The sequence below is a fragment of the Scyliorhinus torazame genome, chromosome 5 (genome assembly GCF_047496885.1).
Source record: "Scyliorhinus torazame isolate Kashiwa2021f chromosome 5, sScyTor2.1, whole genome shotgun sequence".
Lineage (NCBI taxonomy): Eukaryota > Metazoa > Chordata > Chondrichthyes > Carcharhiniformes > Scyliorhinidae > Scyliorhinus > Scyliorhinus torazame.
The window spans coordinates 3358250-3371270 of NC_092711.1; the positions used below are offsets into that span (position 1 = coordinate 3358250).

At 56.0% G+C, this 13021-nt stretch overlaps 1 protein-coding gene across 1 annotated transcript in view; it reads left to right on the forward strand.

Moving 5' to 3' along the window:
• The window catches only part of LOC140422581 (protein fantom-like), a 362003-nt gene that overhangs the window by 331217 nt on the left and 17765 nt on the right, over positions 1-13021 (forward strand). Inside the window, exons 17-18 of the mRNA XM_072507588.1 lie at positions 1870-1954; positions 8911-9038. Of these exons, the coding sequence (XP_072363689.1) occupies positions 1870-1954; positions 8911-9038 (213 nt within the window). The remainder of the gene's footprint in view (positions 1-1869; positions 1955-8910; positions 9039-13021) is intronic.

Genomic DNA, 13021 nt, shown 5'->3' on the forward strand with positions numbered 1-13021 from the left:
TCTCAGGGTGAGGGGGCTGCGGGAGGGGGGTCACGGCGAGGGGGCTCTAAGGGCGAGGGGGGCTCTCAGGGCGAGGGGGGCTCACAGGGCGAGGGGGGTCTCAGGGCGAGGGGGGTCTCAGGGCGAGGGGGGTCTCAGGGCGAGGGGGGTCTCAGGGCGAGGGGGGTCTCAGGGCGAGGGGGGTCTCAGGGTGAGGGGGCCGCGGGAGGGGGGTCACGGCGAGGGGGCTCTAAGGGCGAGGGGGGCTCTCAGGGCGAGGGGGGCTCTCAGGGCGAGGGGGGCTCTCAGGGCGAGGGGGGCTCTCAGGGCGAGGGGGGCTCACAGGGCGAGGGGGGTCTCAGGGCGAGGGGGGCTCTCAGGGCGAGGGGGGCTCTCAGGGCGAGGGGGGCTCTCAGGGCGAGGGGGGCTCTCAGGGCGAGGGGGGCTCTCAGGGCGAGGGGGGCTCTCAGGGCGAGGGGGGCTCTCAGGGCGAGGGGGGCTCTCAGGGCGAGGGGGGCTCTCAGGGCGAGGGGGGCTCTCAGGGCGAGGGGGGCTCTCAGGGCGAGGGGGGCTCTCAGGGCGAGGGGGGCTCTCAGGGCGAGGGGGGCTCTCAGGGCGAGGGGGGCTCTCAGGGCGAGGGGGGCTCTCAGGGCGAGGGGGGCTCTCAGGGCGAGGGGGGCTCTCAGGGCGAGGGGGGCTCTCAGGGCGAGGGGGGCTCTCAGGGCGAGGGGGGCTCTCAGGGCGAGGGGGGCCCTCAGGGCGAGGGGGGCTCTCAGGGCGAGGGGGGCTCTCAGGGCGAGGGGGGCTCTCAGGGCGAGGGGGGCTCTCAGGGCGAGGGGGGCTCTCAGGGCGAGGGGGGTCTCAGGGCGAGGGGGGCACTCAGGGCGAGGGGGCTCGCAGGGCGAGGGGGGTCTCAGGGTGAGGGGGCTGCGGGAGGGGGGTCACGGCGAGGGGGCTCTAAGGGCGAGGGGGGCTCTCAGGGCGAGGGGGGCTCTCAGGGCGAGGGGGGCTCTCAGGGCGAGGGGGGCTCTCAGGGCGAGGGGGGCTCTCAGGGCGAGGGGGGCTCTCAGGGCGAGGGGGGCTCTCAGGGCGAGGGGGGCTCTCAGGGCGAGGGGGGTCTCAGGGCGAGGGGGGCACTCAGGGCGAGGGGGCTCGCAGGGCGAGGGGGGTCTCAGGGTGAGGGGGCTGCGGGAGGGGGGTCACGGCGAGGGGGCTCTAAGGGCGAGGGGGGCTCTCAGGGCGAGGGGGGCTCACAGGGCGAGGGGGGTCTCAGGGCGAGGGGGGTCTCAGGGCGAGGGGGGCTCTCAGGGCGAGGGGGGCTCTCAGGGCGAGGGGGGCTCTCAGGGCGAGGGGGGCTCTCAGGGCGAGGGGGGGCTCTCAGGGCGAGGGGGGGCTCTCAGGGCGAGGGGGGCTCTCAGGGCGAGGGGGGGGCTCTCAGGGCGAGGGGGGGTCTCAGGGCGAGGGGGGTCTGCGGGCGAGGGGGGTCTGCGGGCGAGGGGGGTCTGCGGGCGAGGGGGTCTGCGGGCGAGGGGGTCTGCGGGCGAGGGGGTCTGCGGGCGAGGGAGTCTGCGGGAGGGGGGTCTGCGGGCGAGGGGGTCTGCGGGCGAGGGAGTCTGCGGGAGGGGGGTCTGCGGGCGAGGGGGGCTCTCAGGGCGAGGGGGGCTCTCAGGGCGAGGGGGGCTCTCAGGGCGAGGGGGGTCTCAGGGCGAGGGGGGTCTCAGGGCGAGGGGGGTCAGCGGGCGAGGGGGTCTGCGGGCGAGGGAGTCTGCGGGAGGGGGGTCTGCGGGCGAGGGGGGTCTGCGGGAGGGGGGTCTGCGGGAGTGGGCGGGTGATATTCCGGCCCGCGCTGTCCCAGTTCCCATGTTGAAATCGGTGTTGATTACTCCCCAGTGATCCACTTGGACGCAGATGGTGATTGGCTCCAGCGGGAGTTCCTCTACTCACTCATCAACCAATCAGAACCCAATGGGGGCAGGTAACCAACTACCTTTACCTTGAGACGGAGGACGGAGGCTGCAATTGGAGGAGGATACAGAGATAGGGAGGGTTGTAGGGGCTGGAGGAGGTTACAGAGATAGGGAGGGTTGTAGGGGCTGGAGGAGGTTACAGAGATAGGGAGGGTTGTAGGGGATGGAGGAGGTTACAGAGATAGGGAGGGGTGTCGGGGCTGGAGGAGGTTACAGAGATAGGGAGGGGTGTAGGGCCTGGAGGAGGTTACAGAGATAGGGAGGGGTGCAGGGGCTGGAGGAGGTTACAGAGATAGGGAGGGCTGTAGGGGATGGAGGAGGTTACAGAGATAGGGAGAGGTGTAGGGCCTGGAGGAGGTTACAGAGATAGGGAGGGGTGCAGGGGCTGGAAGAGGTTACAGAGATAGGGAGGGTTGTAGGGACTGGAGGAGGTTACAGAGATAGGGAGGGTTGTAGGGGGCTGGAGGAGGTTGCAGAGATAGGGAGGGTTGTAGGGGCTGGAGGAGGTTACAGAGATAGGGAGGGGTGTAGGGGCTGGAGGAGGTTACAGAGATAGGGAGGGTTGTAGGGGCTGGAGGAGTTTACAGAGATAGGGAGGGGTGCAGGGGCTGGAGGAGGTTACAGAGATAGGGAGGGTTGTAGGGACTGGAGGAGGTTACAGAGATAGGGAGGGTTGTAGGGGGCTGGAGGAGGTTGCAGAGATAGGGAGGGTTGTAGGGGCTGGAGGAGGTTACAGAGATAGGGAGGGGTGTAGGGGCTGGAGGAGGTTACAGAGATAGGGAGGGGTGTAGGGGCTGGAGGAGGTTACAGAGATAGGGAGGGGTGTAGGGGACTGGAGGAGGTTACAGAGATAGGGAGGGGCGTAGGGCCTGGAGGAGGTTACAGAGATAGGGAGAGGTGTAGGGGCTGGAGGAGGTTACAGAGATAGGGAGGGGTGCAGGGTCTGGAGGAGGTTACAGAGATAGGGAGGGGTGTAGGGGACTGGAGGAGGTTACAGAGATAGGGAGGGGTGTAGGGCCTGGAGGAGGTTACAGAGATAGGGAGAGGTGTAGGGGCTGGAGGAGGTTACAGAGATAGGGAGGGGTGCAGGGGCTGGAGGAGGTTACAGAGATAGGGAGGGGTGTAGGGGATGGAGGAGGTTACAGAGATAGGGAGGGGTGTTGGGGCTGGAGGAGGTTACAGAGATAGGGAGGGGTGCAGGGGCTGGAGGAGGTTACAGAGATAGGGAGGGTTGTAGGGACTGGAGGAGGTTACAGAGATAGGGAGGGTTGTAGGGGGCTGGAGGAGGTTGCAGAGATAGGGAGGGTTGTAGGGGCTGGAGGAGGTTACAGAGATAGGGAGGGGTGTAGGGGCTGGAGGAGGTTACAGAGATAGGGAGGGGTGTAGGGGCTGGAGGAGGTTACAGAGATAGGGAGGGGTGTAGGGGACTGGAGGAGGTTACAGAGATAGGGAGGGGTGTAGGGCCTGGAGGAGGTTACAGAGATAGGGAGAGGTGTAGGGGCTGGAGGAGGTTACAGAGATAGGGAGGGGTGCAGGGGCTGGAGGAGGTTACAGAGATAGGGAGGGGTGTAGGGGACTGGAGGAGGTTACAGAGATAGGGAGGGGTGTAGGGCCTGGAGGAGGTTACAGAGATAGGGAGAGGTGTAGGGGCTGGAGGAGGTTACAGAGATAGGGAGGGGTGCAGGGGCTGGAGGAGGTTACAGAGATAGGGAGGGGTGTAGGGGACTGGAGGAGGTTACAGAGATAGGGAGGGGTGTAGGGCCTGGAGGAGGTTACAGAGATAGGGAGGGTTGTAGGGACTGGAGGAGGTTACAGAGATAGGGAGGGTTGTGAGGGGGCTGGAGGAGGTTACAGAGATAGGGAGGGGTGTCGGGGCTGGAGGAGGTTACTGAGATAGGGAGGGTTGTAGGGGCTGGAGGCGGTTACCGAGATAGGGAGGGTTGTCGGGACTGGAGGAGGTTACAGATAGGGAGGGGTGTAGGGGCTGGAGGAGGTTACAGAGATAGGGAGGGTTGTAGGGGCTGGAGGAGGTTACAGAGATAGGGAGGGCTGTAGGGGACTGGAGGAGGTTACAGAGATAGGGAGGGGTGTAGGGGGACTGGAGGAGGTTACACAGATAGGGAGGGGTGTAGGGGGCTGGAGGAGGTTACAGAGATAGGGAGGGGTGTAGGGGGACTGGAGGAGGTTACAGAGATAGGGAGGGGTGTAGGGGCTGGAGGAGGTTACAGAGATAGGGAGGGGTGTAGGGGGCTGGAGGAGGTTACAGGGATAGGGAGGGGTGTAGGGGCTGGAGGTGGTTACAGAGATAGGGAGGGCTGTAGGGGGCTGGAGGAGGTTACAGAGATAGGGAGGGGTGTAGGGGGACTGGAGGAGGTTACAGAGATAGGGAGGGGTGTAGGGGGCTGGAGGAGGTTACAGAGATAGGGAGGGGTGTAGGGGGACTGGAGGAGGTTACAGAGATAGGGAGGGTTGTAGGGGCTGGAGGAGTTTACAGAGATAGGGAGGGGTGTAGGGGCTGGAGGAGGTTACAGAGATAGGGAGGGGTGTAGGGGCTGGAGGAGGTTACAGAGATAGGGAGGGGTGTAGGGGCTGGAGGAGGTTACAGAGATAGGGAGGGGTGTAGGGGCTGGAGGAGGTTACAGAGATAGGGAGGGGTGTAGGGGCTGGAGGAGGTTACAGAGATAGGGAGGGGTGTCGGGGGCTGGAGGAGGTTACAGAGACAGGGAGGGGTATAGGAACTGGAGGAGGTTACAGAGATAGGGAGGGTTGTAGGGGCTGGAGGAGGATACAGAGATAGGTAGGGAGGGGTGTAGGGGATGGAGGAGGTTACAGAGATAGGGAGGGGTGTTGGGGCTGGAGGAGGTTACAGAGATAGGGAGTGGTGTAGGGGCTGGAGGAGGTTACAGAGATAGGGAGGGGTGTTGGGGCTGGAGGAGGTTACAGAGATAGGGAGGGGTGTAGGGGGCTGGAGGAGGTTACAGAGATATGGAGGGTTGTAGGGACTGGAGGAGGTTACAGAGATAGGGAGGGTTGTAGGGGCTGGAGGAGGATAGAGATAGGGAGGGGTGTAGGGGCTAGAGGAGGTTACAGAGATAGGGAGGGGTGTAGGGGCTGGAGGAGGTTACAGAGATAGGGAGTGGTGTCGGTGCTGGAGGAGGTTACAGAGATAGGGAGGGTTGTAGGGGCTGGAGGAGGTTACAGAGATAGGGAGGGCTGTAGGGGCTGGAGGAGGTTACAGAGATAGGGAGGGTTGAAGGGGCTGGAGGTGGTTACAGAGATAGGGAGGGTTGTGAGGGGGTTGGAGGCGGTTACAGAGATAGGGAGGGTTGTGTGGGGGTTGGAGGCGGTTACAGAGATAGGGAGGGTTGTAGGGGACTGGAGGGGGTTACAGAGATAGGGAGGGTTGTAGGGGCTGGAGGATGTTACTGAGATAGGGAGGGTTGTAGGGGCTGGAAGAGGTTACAGAGATAGGGAGGGTTGTGAGGGGGTTGGAGGCGGTTACAGAGATAGGGAGGGTTGTAGGGGCTGGAGGAGATTACAGAGATAGGGAGGGTTGAAGGGACTGGAGGTGGTTACAGAGATAGGGAGGGTTGTAGGAGGTTACATAGATAGGGAGGGTTGTAGGGGGGCTGGAGGATGTTACTGAGATAGGGAGGGTTGTAGGGGCTGGAGGTTACAGAGATAGGGAGGGTTGTAGGGGGCTGGTGGAGGTTACAGAGATAGGGAGGGGTATAGGAACTGGAGGAGGTTACAGAGATAGGGAGGGTTGTAGGGGCTGGAGGAGGTTACAGAGATAGGGAGGGGTGTAGGGACTGGAGGAGGTTACAGAGATAGGGAGGGTTGTAGAGGCTGGAGGAGGTTACAGAGATAGGGAGGGTTGTAGGGGCTGAAGGAGGTTACAGAGATAGGGAGGGGTATAGGAACTGGAGGAGGTTACAGAGATAGGGAGGGTTGTAGGGGCTGGAGGAGGTTACAGAGATAGGGAGGGGTGTAGGGGCTGGAGGAGGTTACAGAGATAGGGAGGGTTGGAGGAGGTTACAGAGATAGGGAGGGGTATAGTAACTGGAGGAGGTTACCGAGATAGGGAGGGTTGTAGGGGCTGGAGGAGGTTACAGAGATAGGGAGGGGGTGTAGGGGATGGAGGAGGTTACCGAGAGAGGGAGGGTTGTGAGGCTGGAGAATGTTACTGAGATAGGGAGGGTTGTGGGGGCTGGAGGAGGTTACTGAGATAGGGAGGGTTGTGAGGCTGGAGGAGGTTACAGAGATAGGGAGGGGTGTAGGGGCTGGAGGAGGTTACTGAGATAGGGAGGGGCGTAGGGGGCTGGAGGAGGTTACAGAGATAGGGAGGGGTATAGGAACTGGAGGAGGTTACAGAGATAGGGAGGGTTGTAGGGGTTGGAGGAGGTTACAGAGATAGGGAGGGGCGTAGGGGCTGGAGGAGGTTACAGAGATAGGGAGGGGTATAGGAACTAGAGGAGGTTACAGAGATTGGGAGGGGTGTAGGGGCTGCAAGAGGTTACAGAGATAGGGAGGGTTGTAGGGACTGGAGGAGGTTACAGAGATAGGGAGTGTTGTAGGGGCTGGAGGAGGTTACAGAGATAGGGAGGGTTGTAGGGGCTGGAGGAGGTTACAGAGATAGGGAGGGTTGTAGGGGGCTGGAGGAGGTTACAGAGATAGGGAGGGGTGTAGGGGGCTGGAGGAGGTTACAGGGATAGGGAGGGTTGTAGGGGACTGGAGGGAGTTACAGAGATAGGGAGGGTTGTAGGGGCTGGAGGAGGCTACAGAGATAGGGAGGGTTGAAGGGGCTGGAGGTGGTTACAGAGATAGGGAGGGTTGTAGGAGGTTACATAGATAGGGAGGGTTGTAGGGGGGCTGGAGGATGTTACTGAGATAGGGAGGGTTGTAGGGGCTGGAGGAGGTTACAGAGATAGGGAGGGTTGTAGGGGGCTGGTGGAGGTTACAGAGATAGGGAGGGGTATAGGAACTGGAGGAGGTTACAGAGATAGGGAGGGTTGTAGGGGCTGGAGGAGGTTATAGAGATAGGGAGGGGTGTAGGGACTGGAGGAGGTTACAGAGATAGGGAGGGTTGTAGAGGCTGGAGGAGGTTACAGAGATAGGGAGGGTTGTAGGGGCTGAAGGAGGTTACAGAGATAGGGAGGGGTATAGGAACTGGAGGAGGTTACAGAGATAGGGAGGGTTGTAGGGGCTGGAGGAGGTTACAGAGATAGGGAGGGGTGTAGGGGACTGGAGGAGGTTACAGAGATAGGGAGGGGTATAGTAACTGGAGGAGGTTACCGAGATAGGGAGGGTTGTAGGGGCTGGAGGAGGTTACAGAGATAGGGAGGGGGTGTAGGGGATGGAGGAGGTTACCGAGAGAGGGAGGGTTGTGAGGCTGGAGAATGTTACTGAGATAGGGAGGGTTGTGGGGGCTGGAGGAGGTTACAGAGATAGGGAGGGTTGTGAGGCTGGAGGAGGTTACAGAGATAGGGAGGGGTGTAGGGGCTGGAGGAGGTTACTGAGATAGGGAGGGGCGTAGGGGGCTGGAGGAGGTTACAGAGATAGGGAGGGGTATAGGAACTGGAGGAGGTTACAGAGATAGGGAGGGTTGTAGGGGTTGGAGGAGGTTACAGAGGTAGGGAGGGGTGTAGGGGCTGGAGGAGGTTACAGAGATAGGGAGGGGTATTGGAACTAGAGGAGGTTACAGAGATTGGGAGGGGTGTAGGGGCTGCAAGAGGTTACAGAGATAGGGAGGGTTGTAGGGACTGGAGGAGGTTACAGAGATAGGGAGGGTTGTAGGGGCTGGAGGAGGTTACAGATAGGGAGGGTTGTAGGGGCTGGAGGAGGTTACAGAGATAGGGAGGGTTGTAGGGGGCTGGAGGAGGTTACAGAGATAGGGAGGGGTGTAGGGGGCTGGAGGAGGTTACAGGGATAGGGAGGGTTGTAGGGGGCTGGAGGAGGACAGAGATAGGGAGGGTTGTAGGGGCTGGAGGAGGTTACAGAGATAGGGAGGGGTATAGGAACTGGAGGAGGTGACAGAGAATGGGAGGGTTGTAGGGGCTGGAGGAGGTTACAGAGATAGGGAGGGGTGTAGGGGGCTGGAGGAGGTTACAGAGATAGGGGGGGTTGTAGGGGCTGGAGGAGGTTACAGAGATAGGGAGGGTTGTAGGGACTGGAGGAGGTTACAGAGATAGGGAGGGTTGTTGGGGCTGCAAGAGGTTACAGAGATAGGGAGGGTTGTAGGGGCTGGAGGAGGTTACAGAGATAGGGAGGGTTGTAGGGACTGGAGGAGGTTACAGAGATAGGGAGGGTTGTAGGGGCTGGAGGAGGTTACAGAGATAGGGAGGGTTGTAGGGGGCTGGAGGAGGTTACAGAGATAGGGAGGGTTGTAGGGGGCTGGAGGAGGTTACAGAGATAGGGAAGGTTGTAGGGGGCTGGAGGAGGTTACAGAGATAGGGAGGGGTGTAGGGGGCTGGAGGAGGTTACAGAGATAGGGAGGGTTGTAGGGGGCTGGAGGAGGTTACAGAGATAGGGAGGGTTGTAGGGGGCTGGAGGAGGTTACAGAGATAGGGAGGGTTGTAGGGGGCTGGAGGGGGTTACAGAGATAGGGAGGGGTGTAGGGGCTGGAGGAGGTTACAGAGATAGGGAGGGTTGTAGGGGCTGGAGGAGGTTACAGAGATGGGGAGGGTTGTAGGGGGCTGGAGGAGGTTACAGAGATAGGGAGGGTTGTAGGGGCTGGAGGAGGTTACAGAGATAGGGAGGGATGTAGGGACTGGAGGAGGTTACAGAGATAGGGAGGGTTGTAGGGGCTGGAGGAGGCCAGACATAGGGAGGGTTGTGAGGGCTGGAGGAGGCCAGACATAGGGAGGGTTGTGAGGCTGGAACATTCTCTGTCGCCTCGCACCGATCCCTTGACCACCTCCAACATCTACCAGCCACCTGCTGACAAATGGCTTTTTGCACCCAGGTTAAAGTTCACAGTGGTCAGTGAACCAGTGGACGGAAACGAGGATTGTATCGAGATCGGATATTGTTACGTCCCGATCAGCAGGATTTACCAGACCGGGAGCGACATTATCGAGACCGAGTTTGACAGTAAGTCATTCAATTAGCGAGTAGCTCTCTTGATTAGATCCCAGTCTGTAACTCACTCCCGGGTATCTGTTATTCTATATAGAAACCACCGGAACCCCTCGATTAGATTCCAGTCTGTAACTCACTCCCAGGTATCTGTTATTCTATATATAAACCACCCCGAACCCCTCGATTAGATTGCAGTCTGTAACTCACTCCTGGGTATCTGTTATTCTATATATAAACCACCCCGAACCCCTCGATTAGATTCCAGTCTGTAACTCACTCCCGGGTATCTGTTATTCTATATATAAACCACCCCGAACCCCTCGATTAGATTGCAGTCTGTAACTCACTCCCGGGTATCTGTTATTCTATATATAAACCACCCCGAATCCCTCGATTAGATTCCAGTCTGTAACTCAATCCCGGGTATCTGTATTCTATATATAAACCACCCCGAACCCCTCGATTAGATTCCAGTCTGTAACTCACTCCCGGGTATCTGTATTCTATATATAAACCACCCCGAACCCCTCGATTAGATTCCAGTCTGTAACTCACTCCCGGGTATCTGTTATTCCATATATAAACCACCCCGAACCCCTCGATTAGATTCCAGTCTGTAACTCACTCCCGGGTATCTGTTATTCTATATATAAACCACCCAAACTCCTCGATTAGATTCCAGTCTGTAACTCACTCCCGGGCATCTGTTATTCTATATATAAACCACCCCGAACCCCTCGATTAGATTCCAGTCTGTAACTCACTCCCGAGTATCTGTTATTCTATATATAAACCACCCCGAACCCCTCGATTAGATTCCAGTCTGTAACTCACTCCCGGGTATCTGTTATTCTGTATTTAAACCACCCCGAACCCCTCGATTAGATTCCAGTCTGTAACTCACTCCCGGGTATCTGTTACTCTATATATAAACCACCCCGAACCCCTCGATTAGATTCCAGTCTGTAACTCACTCCCGGGTATCTGTTATTCTATATATATACACCCCCAAATCTCTCGATTAGATTCCAGTCTGTAACTCACTCCCGGGTATCTGTTATTCTATATATAAACCATCCCAAACCCCTCGATTAGATTCCAGTCTGTAACTCACTCCGGGGTGTCTGTTATTCTATATATAAACCACCCGTTACCCCTCGATTAGATTCCAGTCTGTAACTCACTCCCGGGTATCTGTTATTCTGTATATAAACCATCCCGAACCCCTCGATTAGATTCCAGTCTGTAATTCACTCCCGGGTATCTGTTATTCTATATATAAACCACCCCAAACCCCTCGATTAGATTCCAGTCTGTAACTCTCTCCCGGGTGTCTGTTATTCTATATATAAACCACCCCGAACCCCTCGGTTAGATTCCAGTCTGTAACTCACTCCCGGGTATCTGTTATTCTATATATAAACCATCCCGATCCCCTCGATTAGATTTCAGTCTGTAACTCACTCCCGGGTATCTGTTATTCTATATATAAACCACCCCGAACCCCTCGATTAGATTCCAGTCTGTATCTCACTCCCGGGTATCTGTTATTCTATATATAAACCACACCGAACCCCTCGATTAGATTCCAGTCTGTAACTCACTCCCGGGTATCTGTTACTCTATATATAAACCACCCCGAACCCCTCGATTAGATTCCAGTCCGTAACTCACTCCCGGGTATCTGTTATTCTATATATAAACCACCCCGAAGCCCTCGATTAGATTCCAGTCTGTAACTCACTCCCGGGTATCTGTTATTCTATATATAAACCACCCTGAACCCCTCGGTTAGATTCCAGTCTGTAACTCACTCCCGGGTATCTGTTATTCTATATGTAAACCACCCCGAACCCCTCGATTAGATTCCAGTCTGTAACTCACTCCCGGGTATCTGTTATTCTATATATAAACCACCCCGAACCCCTCGATTAGATTCCAGTCTGTAACTCACTCCCGGGTGTCTGTTATTCTATATGTAAACCACCCCGAACCCCTCGATTAGATTCCAGTCTGTAACTCACTCCCGGGTATCTGTTATTCTATATATAAACCACCCTGAACCCCTCGGTTAGATTCCAGTCTGTAACTCACTCCCGGGTATCTGTTATTCTATATATAAACCACCCCGAACCACTCGATTAGATTCCAGTCTGTAACTCACTCCCGGGTATCTGTTATTCAATATATAAACCATCCCGAACCCCTCGATTAGATTCCAGTCTGTAACTCACTCCCGGGTGTCTGTTATTCTATATGTAAACCACCCCGAACCCCTCGATTAGATTCCAGTCTGTAACTCACTCCCGGGTATCTGTTATTCTATATATAAACCACCCTGAACCCCTCGGTTAGATTCCAGTCTGTAACTCACTCCCGGGTATCTGTTATTCTATATATAAACCACCCCGAACCACTCGATTAGATTCCAGTCTGTAACTCACTCCCGGGTATCTGTTATTCAATATATAAACCATCCCGAACCCCTCGATTAGATTCCAGTCTGTAACTCACTCCCGGGTATCTGTTATTCTATATCTCAACCACCCCGAACACCTCGATTCGATTCCAGTCTGTAACTCACACCCGGGTATCTGTTATTCTATATATAAACCACCCCGAACCCCTCGATTAGATTCCAGTCTGTAACTCACTCCCGGGTATCTGTTATTCTATATATAAACCACCCCGAACCCCTCGATTAGATTCCAGTCTGTATCTCACTCCCGGGTATCTGTTATTCTGTATATAAACCACCCCGAACCCCTCGATTAGATTCCAGTCTGTAACTCACTCCCGGGTATCTGTTATTCTATATATAAACCATCCCGAACCCCTCGATTAGATTCCAGTCTGTAATTCACTCCCGGGTATCTGTTATTCTATATATAAACCACCCCGAACCCCTCGATTAGATTCCAGTCTGTAACTCACTCCCGGGTACCTGTTATTCTATATATAAACCACCCCGAACCCCTCGATTAGATTCCAGTCTGTAACTCACTCCCGGGTATCTGTTATTCTATATATAAACCACCCTGAACCCCTCGATTAGATTCCAGTCTGTAACTCACTCCCGGGTATCTGTTATTCTATATATAAACCCCCCCAAACCCCTCGATTAGATTCCAGTCTGTAACTCACTCCCGGGTATCGGTTATTCTATATATAAACCACACTGAACACCTCGATTAGATTCCAGTCTGTAACTCACTCCCGGGTATCTGTTATTCTATATATAAACCACCCCGAACCCCCCGATTAGATTCCAGTCTGTAACTCACTCCCGGGTATCTGTTATTCTATTTATAAACCACCCCGAACCCCTCGATTAGATTCCAGTCTGTAACTCACTCCCGGGTATCTGTTATTCTATATATAAACCACCCCGAACCCCTCGATTAGATTCCAGTCTGTAACTCACTCCCGGGTATCTGTTATTCTATATATAAACCACCCCGAACCCCTTGATTAGATTCCAGTCTGTAACTCACTCCCGGGTATCTGTTATTCTATATATAAACCACCCCGAACACCTCGATTAGATTCCAGTCTGTAACTCACTCCCGGGTATCTGTTATTCTATTTATAAACCACCCCGAACCCCTCGATTAGATTCCAGTCTGTAACTCACTCCCGGGTATCTGTTATTCTATTTATAAACCACCCCGAACCCCTCGATTAGATTCCAGTCTGTAACTCACTCCCGGGTATCTGTTATTCTATATATAAACCACCCCGAACCCCTTGATTAGATTCCAGTCTGTAACTCACTCCCGGGTATCTGTTATTCTATATATAAACCACCCCGAACACCTCGATTAGATTCCAGTCTGTAACTCACTCCCGGGTATCTGTTATTCTATATATAAACCACCCCGAACCCCTCGATTAGATTCCAGTCTGTAACTCACTCCCCGGCATCTGTTATTCTATATATAAACCGCCCCGAACCCCTCGATTAGATTCCAGTCTGTAACTCACTCCCGGGTATC